This window comes from Anomalospiza imberbis, chromosome 34 (assembly GCF_031753505.1).
Source record: "Anomalospiza imberbis isolate Cuckoo-Finch-1a 21T00152 chromosome 34, ASM3175350v1, whole genome shotgun sequence".
Taxonomy (NCBI): domain Eukaryota; kingdom Metazoa; phylum Chordata; class Aves; order Passeriformes; family Viduidae; genus Anomalospiza; species Anomalospiza imberbis.
The window spans coordinates 561,197-581,366 of NC_089714.1; the positions used below are offsets into that span (position 1 = coordinate 561,197).

Here is a 20,170-nt window from a genome sequence, read left to right on the forward strand (position 1 = left end):
GTATCTTCTCCACAGTCCTGTTTGCTCTTTTCAAGAACCTTTCCTGGAGAACCAGGTTGCGCTCCTGTCACAAGATGTGCCACCACCTGCAGCTTCTCTTGGCTTTCCACAGCGGGTGTGCAGCAGGAGTCTTGCAGCCAAGCAGGACCAAGGTTTGGAGAACTTGACAGCTTGTCCTTTCTTTTCCTGGTGAGCTGGGGAGTTGTGCCATTGGTGAGGTTTTCATTGTGACTGTTCCAGCCTTGGGAAACAGGAGGTGGAACCAGGACTTGTTAGGGAATACAAGCCTGACTGAATGCAGAGAAGGAATCTCCAGAGCCCGCAGCCAGAAATGGAGAGTTGTGTGATAATCATTCCCACATCTCCATGGACACCTGGAAAGTGATCTAGAACATGAAAATGGGACAGAGGGAGTTTGTTTCTGTGTTCAGTTTGGGTGATTCTACATCTCCAGTGCTGGTATAAATCAAGAGCACAGTCAGTTCATGATAAGCACCAGAACAGGCTGGACCTCTGAGAGTAGGTGATGGAAGGAATTTGAAAAGGAGAAATGCAGGGAATGACTTGGTGGACTTTGTCTGGAAGAAGGGTATTTTTTTTTTATTATTTCTAGTCCATTGCTTCTGCTTTTGTCCTTCTTACAAGGCCATTTGCATCCCAGATTCCTCATGAAATGAGATCCCTGAGCTTCTGGAAGTGCCTGAAAGATGCCCAGTTCTTGCAGGGGCACTCAGGCTGAAACAGGAAGCAATTCTGAAGCAATTGTATTAAACAAAAACCAGTTCTTAAGCAGAGATTGATGTCACTGCCCCCGACCAACCACCATGGGCAAATCTCTGGCTCAGCCTGGAGCAGTGACCTTGAGGGGTGTCCCCACTGCAGGGAGGAATCTCCACAGCCCCCAAGAAGGGAAATGCCAGGAGACGCTGCCATTAAAATTTGGATGGGGCTTTTCTAGTCTGAAGTGCTGCCCTGTCAGTCAGATGTGCCCAGGCTGGGCCAGCTCAGCAGCTCTGCAGGAGCTCTCAGTGGTGTCACTTGGTTGTTCCTTTCTCTGGGGATTTTTCCAGCCCTGCCACAGCTTCATCTCCCTCTGAGGATGAGGAACTTTGGGATGGAGGAGTCAGGCTGGTTTCAGCATTATTCACCCCAACGGCAGCGTGACGCCCCTCCTTCATTTCCCACTGGGGCTTTGCAAACAGGGCCTTGCGGGAGTGGTTTGAGCCCATTGCAGGCAGAGCCTCCTGCTCCAGCAGGAACTGCCTTTCCTGTGCCAGGAGCAGGGCAGGTCCCGCTGCAGGAAAAGCCCCAGGCCAGCCCCAGCACAGGGAAGGCCTCGGGCGCAAGGGCAGAGTGCCGTGCTGGGAGCTGTGCCAGGGAGAGCCTGAGGCACCAAAGGCGCCTTGGCAGCAGCAGCTGCTTGCAGGGCATGGCCAGAAGCCTCCCTTGGCAAGCCGGCCTGGTGGCCAGCACTGCAGAGCTGCTGCCTCAGGGCTCATTTCTGGCTGGGCTCGGCCCCAGCCCACAGAGTGTGACCTCAGCCCTGACTCTGCCACGGCCCTTGTGCCTGAGCCCTGCAAAGCCCAAAGGTCACCTGTGCCCCCCTGGCTGTGCCAGCCCCTGGGGCAGGGGGAGGAAAGGCAGAGAAGGGGCTGGGTTTGGCTGTGGGATGTGGGGTCCAGCAGAGACCATGAGGAGTCGAGGCAGTGGATGGAGTGCACTGAGCAGCCCCTTCTGCCCATGCAGTCCTGGAATGGTTTGGATGGGAAGAGCTCTGCAGTGCTCATCTCATCCAAACCCCGCCATGAGCAGGGACATCTTTCACCAGATCAGGTTGTTCAGAGCCCTGTCCCAGCTGGACTTGAATGTTTCTAGGAGTGGGGCACTGACCACCTCCCTGGGAACCTGTCCTGGTGTATCACCACCCTCATCATCAAACATTTCCTCCTTATCTGTTCTTATCTGAACCTCCCTTCCTTTAGTTTAAAACCACCCCCCTTTGTCCCGTTGTGCCAGGCCCTACTAAAACCTTTGTCCACCCTTATATTCCCAGTGAGCCGGGTTTCCATGGCAACTGCCAGGACAGGTGACCCAGGTGTCACCCCCAGTGAGGGCTGCCATGGAAACAGTGCCCAGCTCTGCCCCTTTCTGTCGGGCTGACCTGGCCTTTGGCCCTGGCCCTGGCGTTTGCTGCTGGTTCCGCGGCGCCTGACCGGCCAGCGCGGCACAGGGCAGGTGGCCATGGCACAAGCCCCCAGCAAGGGATCCCCTCTGGCTCTGGTCAGTGACAGCAGCCCTGAGCAAGGGGCCAGGGCAGGTTTCCATGGCACCAACCATCACAACGGCTCCAGGAGCAGAGTGACTCTTGCCAAGGAACTTTGTGGTGCTGTCACTTAATATTAAATCTGTTTTTTGCTGATCCCTTGCTGGGGATTTTTTCAGTGCTCTCAAGCCCTCGTTGGGAACAGGGTGAAGGAGCCCTGGCCCAGGCTCTGGCCCTGGGGGACAGAGGGACGCTGCCGGGGGGTCCCTGTCCCCCTGTCCCAACCCCACAGCCCCAGCTCCCATCCCCGTGTCAGGCTCTGGGGTCGATCTCGTGGAACATCCTCTGGAGGAGGCTGCGGCGCCGGGGGCGGGGGGACCCGGGGGGACAGGGGACCCCGCTGTGCACGAGCAGCGTTGGACTTCTCTGGGGGGAACTGGGAGGGGGGGCTGGGGTGGAGTGACCTCCCCAGTGACCTCACACAGCCCCTGTGATGTCACACAGCCCTATGTGATGTCACACAGCCCCTGTGAGGTCACACAGCCCACTCTGAGATGTAACAGGCCACCTGTGATTTCATACAGGTGCCCTGTGATGTCACAGCCTGCTCTTTGAGGTCCCAGTCTGCTCTGTGATGTCACAAAATCTGCCCTGTGATGTCACAGCCCGGCCTATGATGTCACAGAAACCCTGTGATGTCACAGCCAGCTCTATGATGTCACAGCTACCTTTGTGATGTTATGCAGCCTCACTGTGATGTCACAGCCTGCTCTGTAATTTCTCAGTCAGCTCTGTGATGGCACAACCCACTCTGTATTGTCTCAGCCTCCTCTGTGACATCACACAGCTGCTCTGTGATGTCACAGAACCCTTTTCTATGATAGCAGAGTCTTCTCTGTGGCCTCAAAGCCCATTCTGTGATGTCACACTGCCAGCCTGTAATGTCACAGCTGACTTTGGGACATCACAACCTCCTCTGTGATGTCACAGCCTGCTCTGTGATGTCACAGCCTGCTCTGTGATGGCAGAACTCACTTAACATGTCACACAGCACCTCTGTGGGCTCACAGACCCACCCTGTGATGTCACAACACCTTCAGTGATGGAACACAGCCACCCTATAATGTCACAGCACACTCTTTGACCTCACAGCTTGCTCTGCTCTGTGATGTCATACAGGCATGCTCTGATGTCACAGGCTGCTCTGTGATGTCACATAATAAACCAGGGATGTCACAGCCAACTATATGATGTCACAACCTGGTCTGTGATGTCACACAATCACAGAATCGCAGAATTACTGGGTTGGAAGAGACCTTTAAGATCATCAAGTCCAGCCCATGCCCTGACACCACCTCAGCTAAACCATTGCACTGAGTGCCACATCCAGTCTTTTTTTAAACACATCCCAGGATGGTGACTTCAGCACCTCCCTGGACAGACAATTCCAGGAATTTATTACCCTTTCTATAAAAAACTTTTTTCCTAATAGCCAACCTAAATTTCCCTTGGTGCAGCTTAAGACACTGTCCCCTGGTTCTGTCAGTTGCTGTGAGGAGAGAGACCGACCCCCACCTGACTGCAACCACCTTTCAGGGAGTGCAGAGAGTGATAAGGTCACCTCTGAGTCTTCTCCAAGATAAACAACTCCAGCTCCCTCAGTCGTTCCTCATCGGGCTTGTGTTCCACACCCCTCACCAGCCTTGTTGCCCATCTCTGGACACACACTAGGTCCTCAGTTTCCCTCCTAAATTGGGGGGCCCAGAACAGGACTCAGCACTCGAGGAACGGTGCCAGTACAGGGGAAGAATGCCCAGCACACCAGTGCCAAGTACAGAGGAAGAATGACCTCCCTGCTCCTGCTGGCCACACCATTCCTGGTCCAGCCCAGGAGCCATTGGCCTTCTTGGCCACCTGGGCACACTGCTGGCTCATGTCCAGCCTGCTGTCGACCAGTGCCCCCAGGTCCCTTTCTGCCTGGGCACTGTCCAGCCACACCGTCCCCAGCCTAGAGCTGTGCAGGGGGTTATTGTGGCCAAAATGCAGGACTGGGCACTTTGACTTGGTAAACTTCATCTTACTGGAAACCATTCCAGGTCTCCCTGCAGAGCCCTCCTACCTTCCAACAGATGGACACACACTCCCAGCTTAGTGTCATCTGCAGATTTACTAATGAAAGCCTCAATTCCCTCAGCCATGTGGTCAATAAAAATATTGAACAGAGCTGGCCCAGCACAGAGCCCTGAGCGACAGCACTGGTGACTGTCCCCAGCTGGATGCAGCACCGCTCACCACCACTCTCGGGGCCGGCCATCCAGCCAGTTCTGAACCCAGCACAGAGTGCTCCTGTCCCAGCCGTGGGCTGCAGCTTTTCCAGGAGTGTGCTGTGGGAGACAGTGTCAAAGGCCTTGCTGGAGTCCAAATAGACACATCCACAGCCTTTCCTGCATCCACCAGGAGGGTCACCTGGTCATAGAAGGAGACCAGGTTGGTCAGACACGACCTGCCCCTGCTAAACCCCTGCTGGCTGGGTCTGACACCCTGGCCATCTGTCACGATCCGCTTGTGCGGGGTGTCGCGATGGTTCTTTTCGCCAATCCCAAAAGTGCAAAAAGGCAAACAACAAGGGACTATCAGTTAATCACAACAAATGTACCTTTATTAAGGGCCAAAACAGTAAATGCGATAGTGGGGATCAGAAAGGAGATAAAAGGATAGAGAGAGAGAGAGAAAAGGGGATGGGAATAGCTACCAACACAGGTGAGATCCTCACAATTATAGTCCACAGAGGAAAGAGGGGGGAACATGCAGGACAATGAGAGTCTATTGTAATTGCTGTGGGGGAACAGGTGAGTCCACTGAAACCACCAAGGCAGGACGAACACAATGAAGAATAAGTCCGTTGGAATTACTGAAGAAGAACAGGTCGTGTCATTAGTGGTTTCCCCACTCCCTGTGGTAGGGGTCCCAGTCTCAGTCCTTAGGAAGACAGTTTTCCATCTCCATCCGTCTGTCACAGTAGTAACGGGGCAGATGAGAGGTCTTCAGTGAGAGACCACTAGGGACACCCCAAAAGTTCATTCGGCTTCAGGAGGAGAGTGGGCAAAGATACACCAGGCCGTTCCTTGCTGGGTTCATGCCAGGTCCTTGCCAACTCCTTGCCGAGTCCTTGCCAGGCCTTGTTCAGAACAGCTAACGTAACGGTGCAGCAGCTGCACCTGCACTGCCGCTCTCTCCAAGCCGGAACTGCAGTGGGGGAAGGGGTTTCTCCTCATGGCAATCGGTAGGCAAATGTGGGGGCTTCAGACGGCCTCTTACACCTTTCCCCGAGCTGTCTGCAGAGGAATCCACACCAGCCCAGGCCAGGCTGGTCAGTGGCCGGTCAGTTCCATTGGCTGGACGTGGCTCGGGACACTTCCCTTGGAGCCTCTTCAGGGAGGGAATGCTGGGGCTGTCATGGCTGGGGTGTCACAGGCAGGGGAACGCTGGGGCTGTCAGTGTTGGGGTGTCACAGACAGGGGAACGCTGGGGCTGTCAGTGTTGGGGTGTCACAGACAGGGGAACGCTGGGGCTGTCACCGCTGGGGTGTCACAGACAGGGGAATGCTGGGGCTGTCACCCCTGGGGTGTCACAGGCAGGAGAACGCTGGGGTCTGTCTGCAATATGATAGGACATTCTGCTTCTCAAGAAATAAAGAGGGGATAGACCCACACAATGAAAGAAAAAAGGGTTGGTTATAGGATGTATCAAGAAATACCACAGGAAGGGTAAAATAAAGGTACAAAATCTAAAAAAAAATTAAGAGTTCTTAAGAGCACCAAATAAGTAGAGTATGGAATAGTTACATGGGTTCAAGGGAAAATTCACATGTAGCTAAAAACAAAAATGTAAAGTTTTTAAGAGAAAAGCACAAATTAATGTATTTATATAAAATACGTATTGTTATGTGTATTTTAGATAATTCGTGCTTGTGAGAAATAGATGTATGAAATATGTTATATTGGTAAGAAATATTCTGTAAGTTTTTTTAAGCACCCCAGCCGGGGGCGGGAAGGTTGCTTCACAGTATTTCAAAACCGCAGCTGGCAGCAGGGAGAAAAGGACCTAATTTGCAAACGAATGGATGTGGCGGATGAGTAACGCATGATAAGTACCTGAGAGTGAGATAACCAGAACCATCAGGGAGATACATCTGAATACCGAACTCCAGGAACACATGGACGGGTTCTGTTCAACTTGCCACAGTGAAGGAACTCCACATGAATAGGTGCAGCCCAGAAAAGAAGAAAGAGACTTTGCCTCAGGCAAGAAAAACCGTATGAAAATTGCTCGGACAGAACAGTCGGGGTGAACATAGGGGACCCTATGCTGCAGTGGTCAAGCCTGTGTCTCACCCAGCGCTGATCCCGGGCTCGGCACTGACCTTTTTTGATAGTGGCTTTTCATTGTTATTCTCTAAATTTATATTTGGACAATTTAATCAACTTTCTTTAATTAATAAATTGGATCATTCATTTATGACACCCCTGAATCCCCCATTTCCGGACATCAGGGCCCCCTGCTCCCCTTTTCCCCGCCATCCCATGGCTCCCAGCCTCCAGACTTCCCCTGGGCTTGGCCCTGGGACACCCTGGAACGCCTTGGACCCCAATTGCTGCCTTTGCCAGCCCCCAGCCCGACCTTTGTGCAAAACCAGAGACCCCCTGAACTCCCCCTTCCCGGACACCCCGGGTGTCCCCTTCCTGGTTCCCCCTTTTTGGGAAACTCTGGACTCCCCTTTCCTGGGCTTAAGGACCCCCTGGAATTCCCTTCTTCCTCTCCACATCCCTGCCCCCCATTTCTGTGACCCTGAGACCCCCCTGCACCCCCATTCCTGAGAACTGACACACCCTTTTATCCCTTTGCCCGGCACTGAGACCCCCCTGCAGCCCCTTATCCGGCACAAACACAACCTGTTCCCGGCCCCCCGCCTCTCCCAGCCCCCAGCCCCACCCTTTACCCTGACCTGGGACCCCTGGGCCCCCATTCCTGCCTTTCCCAGCCCCCAGCCCCTCCTTTCCTCACACTCAGGAGCCCTGGCACCCCCTTTCCTGGGCACAGGATTCCCTGGACACTCCATCCCAGCTCTCCCAGTCCCTGCACCCCCTTTCCTTGGCTCTGAGCCTCTGAACCTCCTTCCCAGCTCTGCCAGCCAGGACACTGGGATAGCCAGAGTTGGGATATTGGGATAGCCAGAGCCGGGATATTGGGATAGCAAGAGCCAGGATATTGGGATAGCCAGAGCCAGGACACTGGGACAGCCAGAGCCGGGATATTGAGATAGCCAGAGCTGGGATATTGGGACAGCCAGAGCTGGGACATTGGGACAGCCAGAGCTGAGATATTGGGATAGCCAGAGCCAGGATATTGGGACAGCCAGAGCCGGGACATTGGGATAGGCAGAGCTGGGATATGGGGATAGCCAGAGCTGGGACATTGGGATAGCCAGAGCTGGGATATGGGGATAGCCAGAGCTGGGATATTGGGATAGCCAGATCCGGCTCAAAGACAGGAACCTTGCAAAACCTTGGCCAAGTGTCCCTTTGCTGTGCTGAGAAGAGTAAAAAAAACCCCTCACATTTACCCTGACGCACAGCTCATGAGGGATCCCTGCACACCTTAGGAGAGGCCAGAAATATCCCTGTGTGCCTCGTGAGGGATCCCTGCACACCTCAGCAGAGACCCCAAAATGGGGCAAGCACATTTCTCTCTCTCTCAGTATTTTTATAAAGGTGCACAGAGAGAAGTGAAAGAGAAAACAATTTCTATTTCTTCTCTTTGTTTTTCTCATGTGGAATGTGTTTGGAGAATTGTTTACCTAGAGCGAATGCCTGGTTGGATCACGGTGGATTGTTTGGGCCTGATGGCCAATTGGATCCACCTGTGTCTGGACTCTGGAGAACAGGGTCACGAGTTGTGAGGGAGTGAGATATGACAGAGAGAGTAGCATGTAGTTTTTAGTATCCTCTTTTATATAGTATATTAATGTATCATAGCATAATTATAATAAAGAAATCATTCAGCCTTCTGAACTAAGTCAGACATCATCATTCTTCCCATTGGGTTCGCCGACATCTACAACACATGCCCTAGAGGAAATTATCCCAGGGAGGCTGGGACTAGATGATCTTTAAGGTCCCTTCCAATCCAGGCCATTCTATGACTCTGTATCCTGTCGTCCTTGGAACCACTGTGGAACTGTTCACTGCCTTGCAGCAAGTCTTTAAGCCACTGTCCAAAAATTAAGAAATCTTTGTTGCAAATATTTGACTGCTGAGCTTTAAAGTGTTGACCATAGAGATCTGGGTACAGCTCTTTGGATACAGGCACAGCTGTTCAGGGAGAAAAAGGCAAGCAGAATGTGTGCTCCCTGGTGATGGGGAAGCAGGGGTAGTTTTAGCCTGCAGCTTGAATGACAGCTCTGAAGACCCGCAGAGCATACATTAATTCCTTCTGTTCCCTCTGTCTCCCTTCCCAAGGTGGATGCCCAGCTGCAGGTTGTACGTAAGCTGGAGGAGAAGGAACACTTACTGCAGAGCAGCATTGGAACGGGAGAGAAGGAGCTGGGTCTGCGAACACAGGCCCTGGTGATGAGCAAACGCAAGGTGAGCGATGCCTTCGTTTCCTCTTGGGTTGTGAGGTGGAGCTGCTGCCTTGTGGGAGGCATGGAAGGCTCTGAGCTCTCACTGGGATTAGAGAACCTGGTATTCCCTGCTTTTGGATGAGTATATCAGAAGGCTGAGGAGTCCTGGAGAGAATTATGATTAAAGTACTGGAGACTGATGTTTTCCTTTGATAAGGAGAAGCAGGTCATATGTTTTTCTGTGTAACCTGTGGTGAAGAGAGAGACAGCAGCCAGATGAACTGGGGTCAAAGCTTTTGTAGCAAAGATGGGATAAGCAAAAGGAAATACAGCTGGGGAATGTGAACACTTTCAACAAATGCCTAAGACGAGTAAAGTAACCAGTGTTACCAGTAAAATAAGTCTAAGTTTAGAGCTGATGCTGCCTTTGTTGTTAAGTTTTAGTAGAAATGCAGAAATTACATTAAAACAGGCAGAAAGGAAAGCAGGAATATCCCTGTGAAGAGGAGCTGGGGAGAATTCAGCAGTGACCTGTGTTTAGTAGGACAACTTGTGGTATTAAGGGCACTTGGTTATAAAGTCAGAAGAGAACTGGTGAAGAGAGATTGTTAGAAATAGGTATCGTGTAGTTCTGTCTAGTACAGAGATAGAACTGCCTCTGAACACTTTAATAGAGAAGACATGGAAGCTGGAAGGCTGAAAATAGGTTAAGAAGAGAATTGGATGATCATTGGTGTTTTTGTAAGAGATGTGCCTTGCAGTGTGCCAAGGTTTGGCTCTGCCCAAAGGACTCTTGAAGCTAAATGATTAGAACTTGTTGATAATAAGGTAAGAACAAGGGACTAGAGACCACTAGAGCTGTTCTTCTGTGCTTGGTCCTTATATACTGGTTTTCTTTCTCAGGCCATGGATGCGGCCCAGCTTGCAGATGATCTGAAGGCCCAGCTGGAGCTGGCTCAGAAGAAGTTACATGATTTTCAGGAGGAGATTTTGGAAAACAGAGCAACTAGAGGGAAGGAGATGTTCAACCTCAAAAGGGCTGAGGTATATACCCTATGCACAATCCTTCAAGATCTGTCTGCTTTAGTGTTCTTCTCCTTGTACACTGAGCTTGCAGAGGGTTTCAGCTGAACTACTCTTGGTATCCAGTTTCACTTTGACTTTGGCTTCATCGGGTCTTGGCTCTTTCAGATTTTGTCCCCTGATAACTGGCAATACTTGTGGCATCAGATGATCATGTTGTCTCTTGGATTATAGGGGATGAAATTATGGCTGGCATGACTTAGCCAGGTGCACGTTCTCTTTGGTCCCTGAAGAAGCTGACAGAGAATGTACTGCTCCTTCGCTTGGTCTCCTGTTTTTCTGCAGGAAGATATTTCTAGGTTGCGCAGGAAGCTGGAGACCACAAAGAAGCCTGACATGGTTCCCAACTGTGATGAGATCCTGATGGAGGAAATCAAGGATTACAAGGTGAGTGTCTGTGTCCGTCAGCTTCCCTTTTTACTTTAGTCAGAAGGTGTGCAGGCACACTTTCAGTGTCTGACATCTCTCGTCTGTACTCTGGCACTGGAGAAACCACCTTGTCCTTCTGAGGGATGGAAGCACCTACATGTTGAGACATCTCTGAGCACAGCAGCTGGGCTGCAGGGCCCCTCACAGCTGTGTGTGTGTGTCTGTGAGTGTGTGTGTGTGTGTGTGTGTCTGTGTCTGTGTCTGTATCTGTGTCTGTGTGTGTCTGTGTGTGTGTGTATCTGTGTGTATCTGTGTGTGTCTGTGCGTCTGTGTGTGTGTCTGTGTGTGTCTGTGTGTGTGTGTGTGTCTGTGTCTGTGTGTCTGTGTGTGTGTGTGTGTGTGTGTGTGTATCTGTGTCTGTGTGTGTCTGTCTGTCTGTGTCTGTGTGTGTGTCTGTGTCTGTGTGTTGCAGGCCTGCCTGACGTGCCCGTGCTGCAACATGCGCAAGAAAGGCTCGGTGCTCACCAGGTGCTTCCACGTCTTCTGCTTCGAATGTGTGAAGCCGCGCTACGACACGCGGCAGCGCAAGTGCCCCAAGTGCAACGCGGCCTTCGGGGCCAACGACTCCCACAGGATCTACATCGGCTGAGGCCCTCTCAGAGCCTCTGCTGGTGCTGAGCCAGCCTCCTTCCCTCCCTCTCAGCCTCTGCTGCCTGAGCTGCAGTGTCTTCTGGGAGGAGCCTTCAGGGTCTCCAAAGAAATACACTCTGGATCTTGCTTCCTTTCTTGGCCCTGTCCCTTTGGTCATGCCCTCAGTTTTTGTGTGCTCTTTGTGCCTGAGAGGAAGTTTCCCATCCCTTGCTTTCACACTGCCAAGGCGGGAACGTGCAGCTGAAGTGCTGCCTTGGTGGGATGGAAGCTGAGCTGCAGCAGAGATTAGTGAGAGCTTTATTTGAGGGCTCTGCTTTGGATGCTAATTGAGTCCCATCAAGGAATGGCACTGCTCCTGGGAGGGAAGTGTTTCCCAATTAACAGGCCCAATAGAGACCAAGGAAATTAATCTGTAGACTCAGTGGAGCAATTCCTTAGGTACCTGTGCACCTTCCTGAGTCAGGGCAAGAACCCTCGAGGGCTGGTGCACTAGGAAACCCTACCCCAAACAAACACGTCTGAATATCCACCAGAGGAGAAAGGAGAGATCTTGGAGACCCTTAGAAAACAGCATTCCACTGACAAGCCCTGGTTGATGTGCTCACCTTCCCCTAGGCTGAAGCATTGCTGCCATTGTCCTTCTCAGAAAAGGGCTTTTAGTGGTTCCTTTGCTGCAGCTTTACCACAAAGATTGACCTGGTTATGTACAAATTCTTCTTAAAGCTGTCCTTTGGTTTATTTTTCTGGTTCTCCTGCCTCTGGTACTGTCTGCTCTCCCGTCCTTTGTCCAGTTCTTGGAAACATTTCTCACAAGCTTTAAACTTCTACAGTAGAGACACTTGATCTCTTCCTTCCTCTCCTTTCAAGATATGCTCAGCTAGAACAACTTTTGTCCCTTTGGCTCTATCCCCAGTAGCTTATTCCTGACACAACAGGAGGGCCAGGATGCTGCATTATTTCTGCAGCCATTTTGTCATGGCTGCTGGGAATTTTGGCAGGGATGTGGTGTGGCTTAGAGTCTCGGTGCTCCCTGTGCTTGGAGCATTTGAAGCCTGTTCCTAAAATCAAAACGGGAACTTGTTGATTTGTGACATTTCTTCCTGGGATGTAGTGTTTAAGTAAACTTAATTTGCCTGGAAGGTGCACCTCTCAGAGGTTTGTCTCATGGGTGTCCCTTCCCTGAAGCATGGAATCTCCTGCCTTCCTCCATCCCCTCCCTGCAGGAAATACCAGATACAAAGTAAAAGGAGTTCATCACAGGCTCTTACACTATTCATTATCTTGGGGAAAACATTCAGAATATATGAGTAAAGCCTTGTAAATTATGAGGAATCCTGAGAAGTGAGAAGGAGCACTGCATCCTGCCTTTCCAAGGGGAACCTGGGCTGCTGAGAGTTCCTGCCATGGTGTAAGAGCTGTTAGAAGGAATGAGAGTAGAACCCGCTCCCCTTTCCCTGGAAATTGCTCCCGGGGTTACAGGTTCCGGCAGCAAGTTGGCTAAGGAATGATGTGGTAATGCTGCTGGTAGATTTTGGGGTACAGATGCTTCTTCATGGCACCAGGACCTGGCTCATGAATAAACTGTCTGCATCTTCAAACCCCTTGGCTACAGCAGCAGGAGTTCCTTTCACAGCTGTGAACAGCAGCCTGAACTTTGCAGCCCCAGCAGAGCTGCAAAGCCCCTCTGTCCGTCCCCAGTCACTCTTGTATCACCTTTCTACTGAAATGAGCTTTGTGTGAACTCTGCCCAGGTTGGCATCCCTCTGCTCCTGGCAGGAAATGGATACTTCAAACAATTTGTATTAGTTCCACGGAGGAGTTTGGGAAACTCCTGTTCTCCCTTAGCAAGAAAAAAGTCTTGGTTTTGTTTTAAAACAAAAGCTTGTTTCAAGCTCATTTTGGAAGTGACTGAGTTTCTGTCGGTGGACATAATTTTAACACTTAGAAACAATGAACATTTTGGGTTTGTTCTAAAATAACAGCTTATTTCAAGCTCATTTCTGAAATAACTGAGTTTCTCTGTGCTTTTAATTAAACCACTGAGAAACAGAATGTATGGAAATAATTAACATTTATCAGGACTAGTAAGTATTGGGGTAAAAAAAAATAAAGCGGTGGCAGTATTCTTTATGAAAACATTCTCTAAATTCACTGTCTTAGACAAGAAAGAAAAAACCTCATCTCCAGTCTCCGGTGCACCTGCTGTCACAGCAGATCCTCCCCTCTGCCACAGTCTGCAGGCACTGATGTGCCTGTGCCACTCCCCTTCCCACAGAAACCCACAGCAATCTCTTGTCCCCAGGGGATCAGGCTGGAGCAGTGGCTGAAGGAGAAAATAGTATGTCTTTGTTGGGCAGCAGTAAGTTGAGTCTTTTGGGAAAAGGCGCAGTTGGTGATGCACTAATTCAGAGCAATCCGTATTTTGCATTTGACATGGGAGAAACTCCTCAGACAGCCACCAGAAATAATACTTGCTTAATAGTAGTTATTAGGTGGTTGACAGTTTTCCATTTCTATTTTTGCTTTTAGATGAAGTCTGATTTGTTGAAGGATTTGGTGTTTGGAGCTTTGAAGCAAAACATTTTTGTTTAAGATATGATAGACATTTTAATTTTTTTTTCATAATCTGTTTCTGGGCTCGTGTGTAGAGATAAGGACATAAAAGCCTTGACAAAAATACTTACAAAATTGGCCTGAAATACTTCTTTCCTAGTGTTTTGATGAAAAGAGCAATACTCACGTGTTCCAAACAAGTCATGTTGGAGGTTGTGAGGTACCAGATGCTACACAAAGAAAAAGCTCTTTCTAGAAAACTGATTATCTGAAGGGGGGAGGCAGGGGAAGGGAAGGCAACCAAAGTGACCTCAGTGCCTTGCCCATCAAGTTTGTCAGGAATGTGGGGACATCCCAGATCTATTATACCTACCAAGGTGCAGGCCTGTGGATCCCACTTCTTGGTTTTACATCCTAATTTCTCTTCCCCGTGTTCCTGCACTGGAAGGAGCAGACACACAAAATCAGAGAACAAGCCCTGAGCAGGGAACAAAGAGCAGCTCTTGAGGCTAATTCGTCTGGGTCTCACTGCGACCAGCTTTTGGTGCTGATGCAGAGCTTTTCATACACAAGGGCTTTTCAAAGGTTGGAGATGCAAATAGGTAGAATGTCTTCCTCAATGCGCCTGCAGCCTTTGAACTGCCCCTGACAAGAACAGCCCAGGAACGGCTCCGCCCAGTGCGGCTGGGCGCGCGCGGGCCCGAGCGCAGCGCCCCCCTCAGGCCGCGCGCCGCCGGCGCAGCCGCGGCCGTTGCGCCGGGGCCGTTGTGGCGACAGCCGGCGAGCGGCGCCATGGCGGAGCTGCCGCTGCCCGCCGGGCTCAGAGCCAGCGCCTTCCCCGCCAAGCTGTGGCGCCTGGCGAACAGCCCCCGCGTCCGCTCCGTGCGCTGGGACAGCCGGGCCCGGGGGCTGCTCATCCACCGCTCCCTCTTCGAGCGGGAGCTGCTCAGCCCGGGCGACGCCCAGGGCCCGGCCCCGCACACCTTCAGGGCCACGCAGTTCCGCAGCTTCGTGCGCCAGCTCTACCGCTACGGCTTCCGCAGGGTGCCGGGCCGGGTTGGCTCAGCTGCGCCGGGCGATGCCGGCAGCTGGCTCCACTACAGCAACCCCTGCTTTCGCCGCGACCGCCCCGACCTCCTGCTCCGCATCAGGCGCCGGAGCGCGGCCAACAGGCAGCGGCCGGCGGCGGGGCGGGAGGGCCGCAGGCGCCCGCCCCGCGGCTCCCAGCAGCTCCCCGGGGCGCGGCCGCTGCCGCACGGGCGGGACGGGCGCAGCCGCTTCCAGCCGCTCTCCAGGGAGCGGCCGCCGCTGCCGCCCGGGCGCCCGCCCAGCGGCTTCCTGCTGCTGCACAGGGAGCGGACGCTGCCGGACGGGCGGGAGCTGCGCAGCCCCCGGCCTGGCCGCTTCCAGCCGCCCCCCGGGCAGCGGCCGCTGCTCGCCCGGCGCCCGCCCTGCGGCTTCCACCTGCTGCACAGGGACCGGCCGGTGCCGGCCCGGCGGGAGGGGCCGAGCCGCTTCCAGGAGCTCTATGGGGAGCGGCCGCCGCCCGCCGAGCGGGAGCTGCTGCGCATCCCGCCCTGCGGCTTCTTCGGTTTCTACGGGGAGCCGCTGCTGCCGCTCGGGCGGGAGGGGCCTCGCAGCCGCTTCCAGCAGCTCTACGGGGGGCAGCTGCCTCCGATCGACCGGGAGGTGCTCAGGATCCAGCCCTGCAGCTTCCAGCAGCTCCACAGGGAGCAGCAGCCCCCAGCCTACGACCCGCGAGGTAGGAAAAGAGTTGTAGCCTTGCTTTTCCCCAAAAGGTCATGAAAGGTGACTGTTTGAAGTATTTTTCCACAAGGCTCTGTCATTCTCGGCCCAAAATTCTCAAGCTTATTTAGAAGGGGCACCTAGAAAGGCAAAAGATTCTCTGCCTGGTTTTCCTGCCTGCTTTCTGTGATGGTTGATCCAAGGCAGCAACAGAGATCTGTGTCCCAGAGCCACATTGTGGAGTGTGACCAGTGTCTTTGGATTCTTGCAGCCACCTCGGGCACTTCAGCCCCCAGCGCTCCACCTGGCAGTGCAGGTTGTGCAGCATCGACGGCCACCGGCTCAGCCTGGGATGCACCTGGTGAAGAGCAATTGCCACCAGGGGATCTTGGCTTTTCCATCGAGCAAATGATCCGGGAGATCAGGAGATCCCTGCCTGAAAGGTCTCCCTCTGCTCAGGTAACCCATTGGAGGGGAATGGAAGAGGCTGGGCTGAAAGCTTTGGAACGCTGTTACACGGAGAAGGAGAGTAACCGTATCCTTGATGTGATTCCAGCAAAATACTGAATAATCCTTAGTTTTCTTTTTTTCTATTGTTCTTTCAAGGGCAATATGAATGTTGCCCCTGAGTCTTCAGGAGGGGAGCCTGTGAACCGGGCTGCAGCAGAGGAAACTTCATCTGGCACCGAGAGCTGCGAGAACAGTTCCCCAGAGCCCGAGGAGCCTGGTAAGGACAGAGCCCCCGTTGGTTTAGAGAGGTGTGAGACGGCTGCTCTGAGCCTGCCTCTGGCAGGAAGGGAGACGAGAAGAGTTGAGTTCTCGTCTGCAGGGTTGGATCTTCCTGGTGCCTTTAGTTCAAAGGCACATGCACAACCTGCCCGAGCTCTGCCCTCCACGCTTCGCCAGAGGCTTGGGCACTGAGTCCTCTGCTGTGGCAAGAGAGCAGGGAATAAACCTGACCTTGTGGGAGTTGTGCCACCAAGCTGGGTGTCCCAGTCTGGTTCATACCTCAGCCCCCAGCAGCCTTCAACCATTTCAGTGAGGACTGTGGTCTCTCTGTCATTGGGACTGTCTGTGTTTCAAGCTCTCGTGGGTGCCATTTGCACTGTGGGTGCTGAGACTTTATTAGAATACTTAAATACTTTACACAGTTCCGTTTTGAAAACTTGGAAAGATCCTTGTTCTTTATAGAGCAGGCTTCAAATTGCCAAGTGAGAGTTTGCCTTTCAGGCCATCTTTTAATGTCCCTGATAGAAGGACAATTGGTGCTCAAGGGACACTTGCACAAGGGCCAGTATTGTCTCAGTGTTCCCTTGGCTTCCCAGATCCCGTGTGAACAACTTGTCCAGGAGGGCTGCCCTGTGCGCCAGGAAGAGACAGAGGGAGAGCCTGTTACCATTGGGCAGGTAGAATTCCTCTGTCTCTAGTTATATTTATAGATGTGTATAGCTATATTTATTGATATATGTAGTTGTATTTATAGGTTTATGTAGTTATATTTATCTATCTACATAGACAGAGATTTGTCTAGTTAATTTATTTTTAGTTTTAGGTGTATATATTTATATTTTTAGATGTGCAGTTATAGTTGTAGATGTCCATAGTTGCATTTATACATGTGTATACTCACATTTACATATATATAGTTACATTTTTAGATGTGCAGTTATAGTTGTAGATGTCTATAGTTGCATTTATACATGTGTATACTCACATTTACATATATATAGTTACATTTTTAGATAGGCATATTTATATTGATATATGGGGGTTTAGGTACAGAGATTGATATCTGTATAGGCGTAGGCCTCTTTTTAACCTCTTCCCCTGCTCTGCTTCCTCCCTCACCTCTTGCTTTTCCCCCGTGCCCCCTGTGTCCCCTCTCCCTGTGCTGGGTCCGAGCTGGCGGCCAGGCCGGGCGGAGCAGCAGTTCCAGCCCCGGGTGTCCCTGGAGCGGTGGGAGCTGCCGGTGGCCCCAGGCACTGTCCCCTGAGGAGCTGCTGAAGGACGGTGAGACTGAGGGGGCTGAGGGGGCGGTGACGCTGAAGGGACGGTGACCCTGAGGTGCTGCTGGGGCTGAGGGCTGTGGGGCAGCCGAGGGCGATGGTGGCACTGAGGTGACAGGGAAGTGGCACAGGCCGAGGGGTGGCGGGTCCAGGGGGACGGGATGGGTCAGAAGGGACTGAGGGGCTGAGAGGACTGTGAGGGGCTGAAGAAACTGAAGGGGGCTGGGGCTTTGCCGAGAGCATGGCGGGGCTGAGGGGATGGAGGGGGCCGGCAGGGAGCACAGCGGGCTCCGGGACTGCAGCTCTGCCAGGCCTTGGAACCAGTTGCAGAGCCTCCGCTTTTGCCACAGCTGCAGTGGAGACCTTGAGGACAGCCGGAGACTGACGGGAGCCAGCAGGGAGAAGGTGAAGGCCAGCAGCAAGAGCAGGGAACGGGGACCTGCTGCTGCCACGCTGGAGAGAGCCCGGGTGAGGCCACAGGGCCGGGGAGGCAGGGTGGGGCTGAGGGTGGCGTGGGCTGTGGCCGTGGGCACTGCCCGGCGGGGCAGCAGCGGGCCCTGCCCGTGCCGGGGCTGCTCAGCGCAGCTGCCCCGGCCGGCACAGGGGCTGTCCTTGGGCAAGGCAGCTGTGCCGGCAGGGCCCGGGAGCTGTGCCGGCTGTGCCGGGCTGCCGGGGCTGCGGGACAGTCCCGCCGCGGCTGCGCTCACCACAGCCTGGCCCGCTCGGCTGCTTTTTCTTTCTAACCCTCCTGGGGAGGCTCTGAGATCTTCCCTTCCCTGATGGAAGTGCAGCTGCTGCCAAGGAAAACGTCCCCATACTGACTCAGTGCTCCCTTTGCTTCCCAGCTGTGCCATCTGCCGTCCCTGTCCAGGAGAGCTGCTCTGCACGGGAGGAAGAGCCCGAGGGAGAGGCTTTGAAGATGGGGCAGCAGCAAGAGCAGGGAACGGGTGTTATAAGTTAAAGTAAATAATTTGTCTGATCCTTTAGGGATTGATAAAAAGAATTTTATTGATTACAGCAAGCAATGACAAGCAAACAGCACTGGGTGCAGCCGGGGAGTCAGTGCTCCGCCAAGGCTCACACCGCTTCCCTTTTCCCACGGTCCTTTATTCTCCCCCTTCTTCCGCGTTTGTGGCTTTTCCGGGAGTACTCTGCGCGTGCGCCTCCAGTTGCTAGGGGGTCGCCGCCTGCTCTCTGGTGGTCGTCTGGATGAAGGCTCTCCTCCTCTTCCTCGCTGGGGGTTTATGACCCTGTAACAATCTTTCCATAGATGGTTACACACCTCCCGACCCTAGTTGTACAATCAACCTAAGGAGTCAGCATATCCTCGGGTTTCCTGTTATTCACAAAAAACCTCTTCCTTTGCCTGAGTTCCTGTTTAATGATGAACAAATAGACTTCTCTTATCTGTTACAAGGGGTCTGGAACACAAGTCCTGTGAGGAAAGACTGAGGGAGCTGGAGTTGTTTATCCTGGAGAAGACTCAGAGGTGACCTTATCACTCTCCACACTCCCTGAAAGGTGGTTGCAGTCAGGTGGGGGTCGGTCTCTTTCCTCACAGCAACTGACAGGACCAGAGGACAGTGTCTTAAGCTGCACCAAGGGAAATTTAGGTTGGATATTAGGAAAAAAGTTTTTTATGGAAAGGGTGATAAATTACTGGAACTGTCTGTCCAGGGAGGTGGTGGAGTCACCATCCTGGGATGTGTTTAAAAAAAGACTGGATGTGGCACTCAGTGCCATGGTTTAGCTGAGGTGGCGTTAGGGCATGGGTTGGACTCGATGATCTCGAAGGTCTCTTCCAACCCAGCAATTCTGTGATTCTGTGATTGTGTGACATCACAGACCAGGTTGTGACATCATATAGTAGACTGTGACATCCCTGGTTTATTATGTGACATCACAGAGCAGGCTGTGACATCAGAGCATGCCTGTATGACATCACAGAGCAGAGCAAGCTGTGAGGTCAAAGAGTGTGCTGTGACATTATAGGGTGGCTGTGTTCCATCACTGAAGGTGTTGTGACATCACAGGGTGGGCTCTGTGAGCCACAGAGGTGCTGTGTGACATGTTAAGTGAGTTCTGCCATCACAGAGCAGGCTGTGACATCAGAGCATGCCTGTATGACATCACAGAGCAGAGCGAGCTCTGAGGTCAAAGAGTGTGCTGTGACATTATAGGGTGGCTGTGTTCCATCACTGAAGGTGTTGTGACATCACAGGGTGGGTCTGTGAGCCACAGAGGTGCTGTGTGACATATTAAGTGAGTTCTGCCATCACAGAGCAGGCTGTGACATCACAGAGCAGGCTGTGACATCACAGAGGAGGTTGTGATGTCACAAAGTCTGCTGTGACATCACAGTCTGTCTGTGTGACATCAGAGAATCGGCTGTGAGGCCACAGAGAAGACTCTGCCATCATAGAAAAGAGCTCTGTGAAATCACAGAGCAGCTGTGTGATGTCACAGAGAAGGCTGAGACAATACAGAGTGGGTTGTGACATCACAGAGCTGACTGAGAAATCACAGAGCAGGCTGTGACATCACAGCGAGGCTGCATAACATCACAAAGGTGGCTGTGACGTCATAGAGCTGGCTGGGACATCACAGGGCAGATTTTGTGATATCACAGAGCAGACTGGGACCTCAAAGAGCAGGGTGTGACATCACAGGGCACCTGTCTGAAATCACATGTGACCTGTTACATCTCAGATTGGGCTGTGTGACATCACAGGTGGCTTTGTGATCTCACAGGGGCTGTGTGACCTCACAGGTGGCTGTGTGACATCACAGGGGCTGTGTGAGGTCCCTGGGGAGGTCACTCCACCCCGGCCCCCCCTCACAGTTTCCCCAGAGAAGTCCAATGCTGCTCGTGCACAG

The 20,170-nt window shown here is 52.6% G+C and overlaps 1 protein-coding gene and 1 pseudogene across 1 annotated transcript; both read left to right on the plus strand.

Moving 5' to 3' along the window:
* Positions 1-20,170, plus strand: part of LOC137464017 (zinc finger protein 850-like) — a 646,379-nt pseudogene that overhangs the window by 46,946 nt on the left and 579,263 nt on the right.
* Positions 8,234-11,480, plus strand: LOC137464002 (E3 ubiquitin-protein ligase BRE1A-like). The gene is made up of 5 exons (XM_068175337.1): positions 8,234-8,245; positions 8,782-8,907; positions 9,789-9,929; positions 10,254-10,355; positions 10,810-11,480. Exons 1-5 carry the CDS (start codon positions 8,234-8,236, stop codon positions 10,984-10,986), a joined length of 558 nt encoding a protein of 185 aa, XP_068031438.1. The 3' UTR covers positions 10,987-11,480.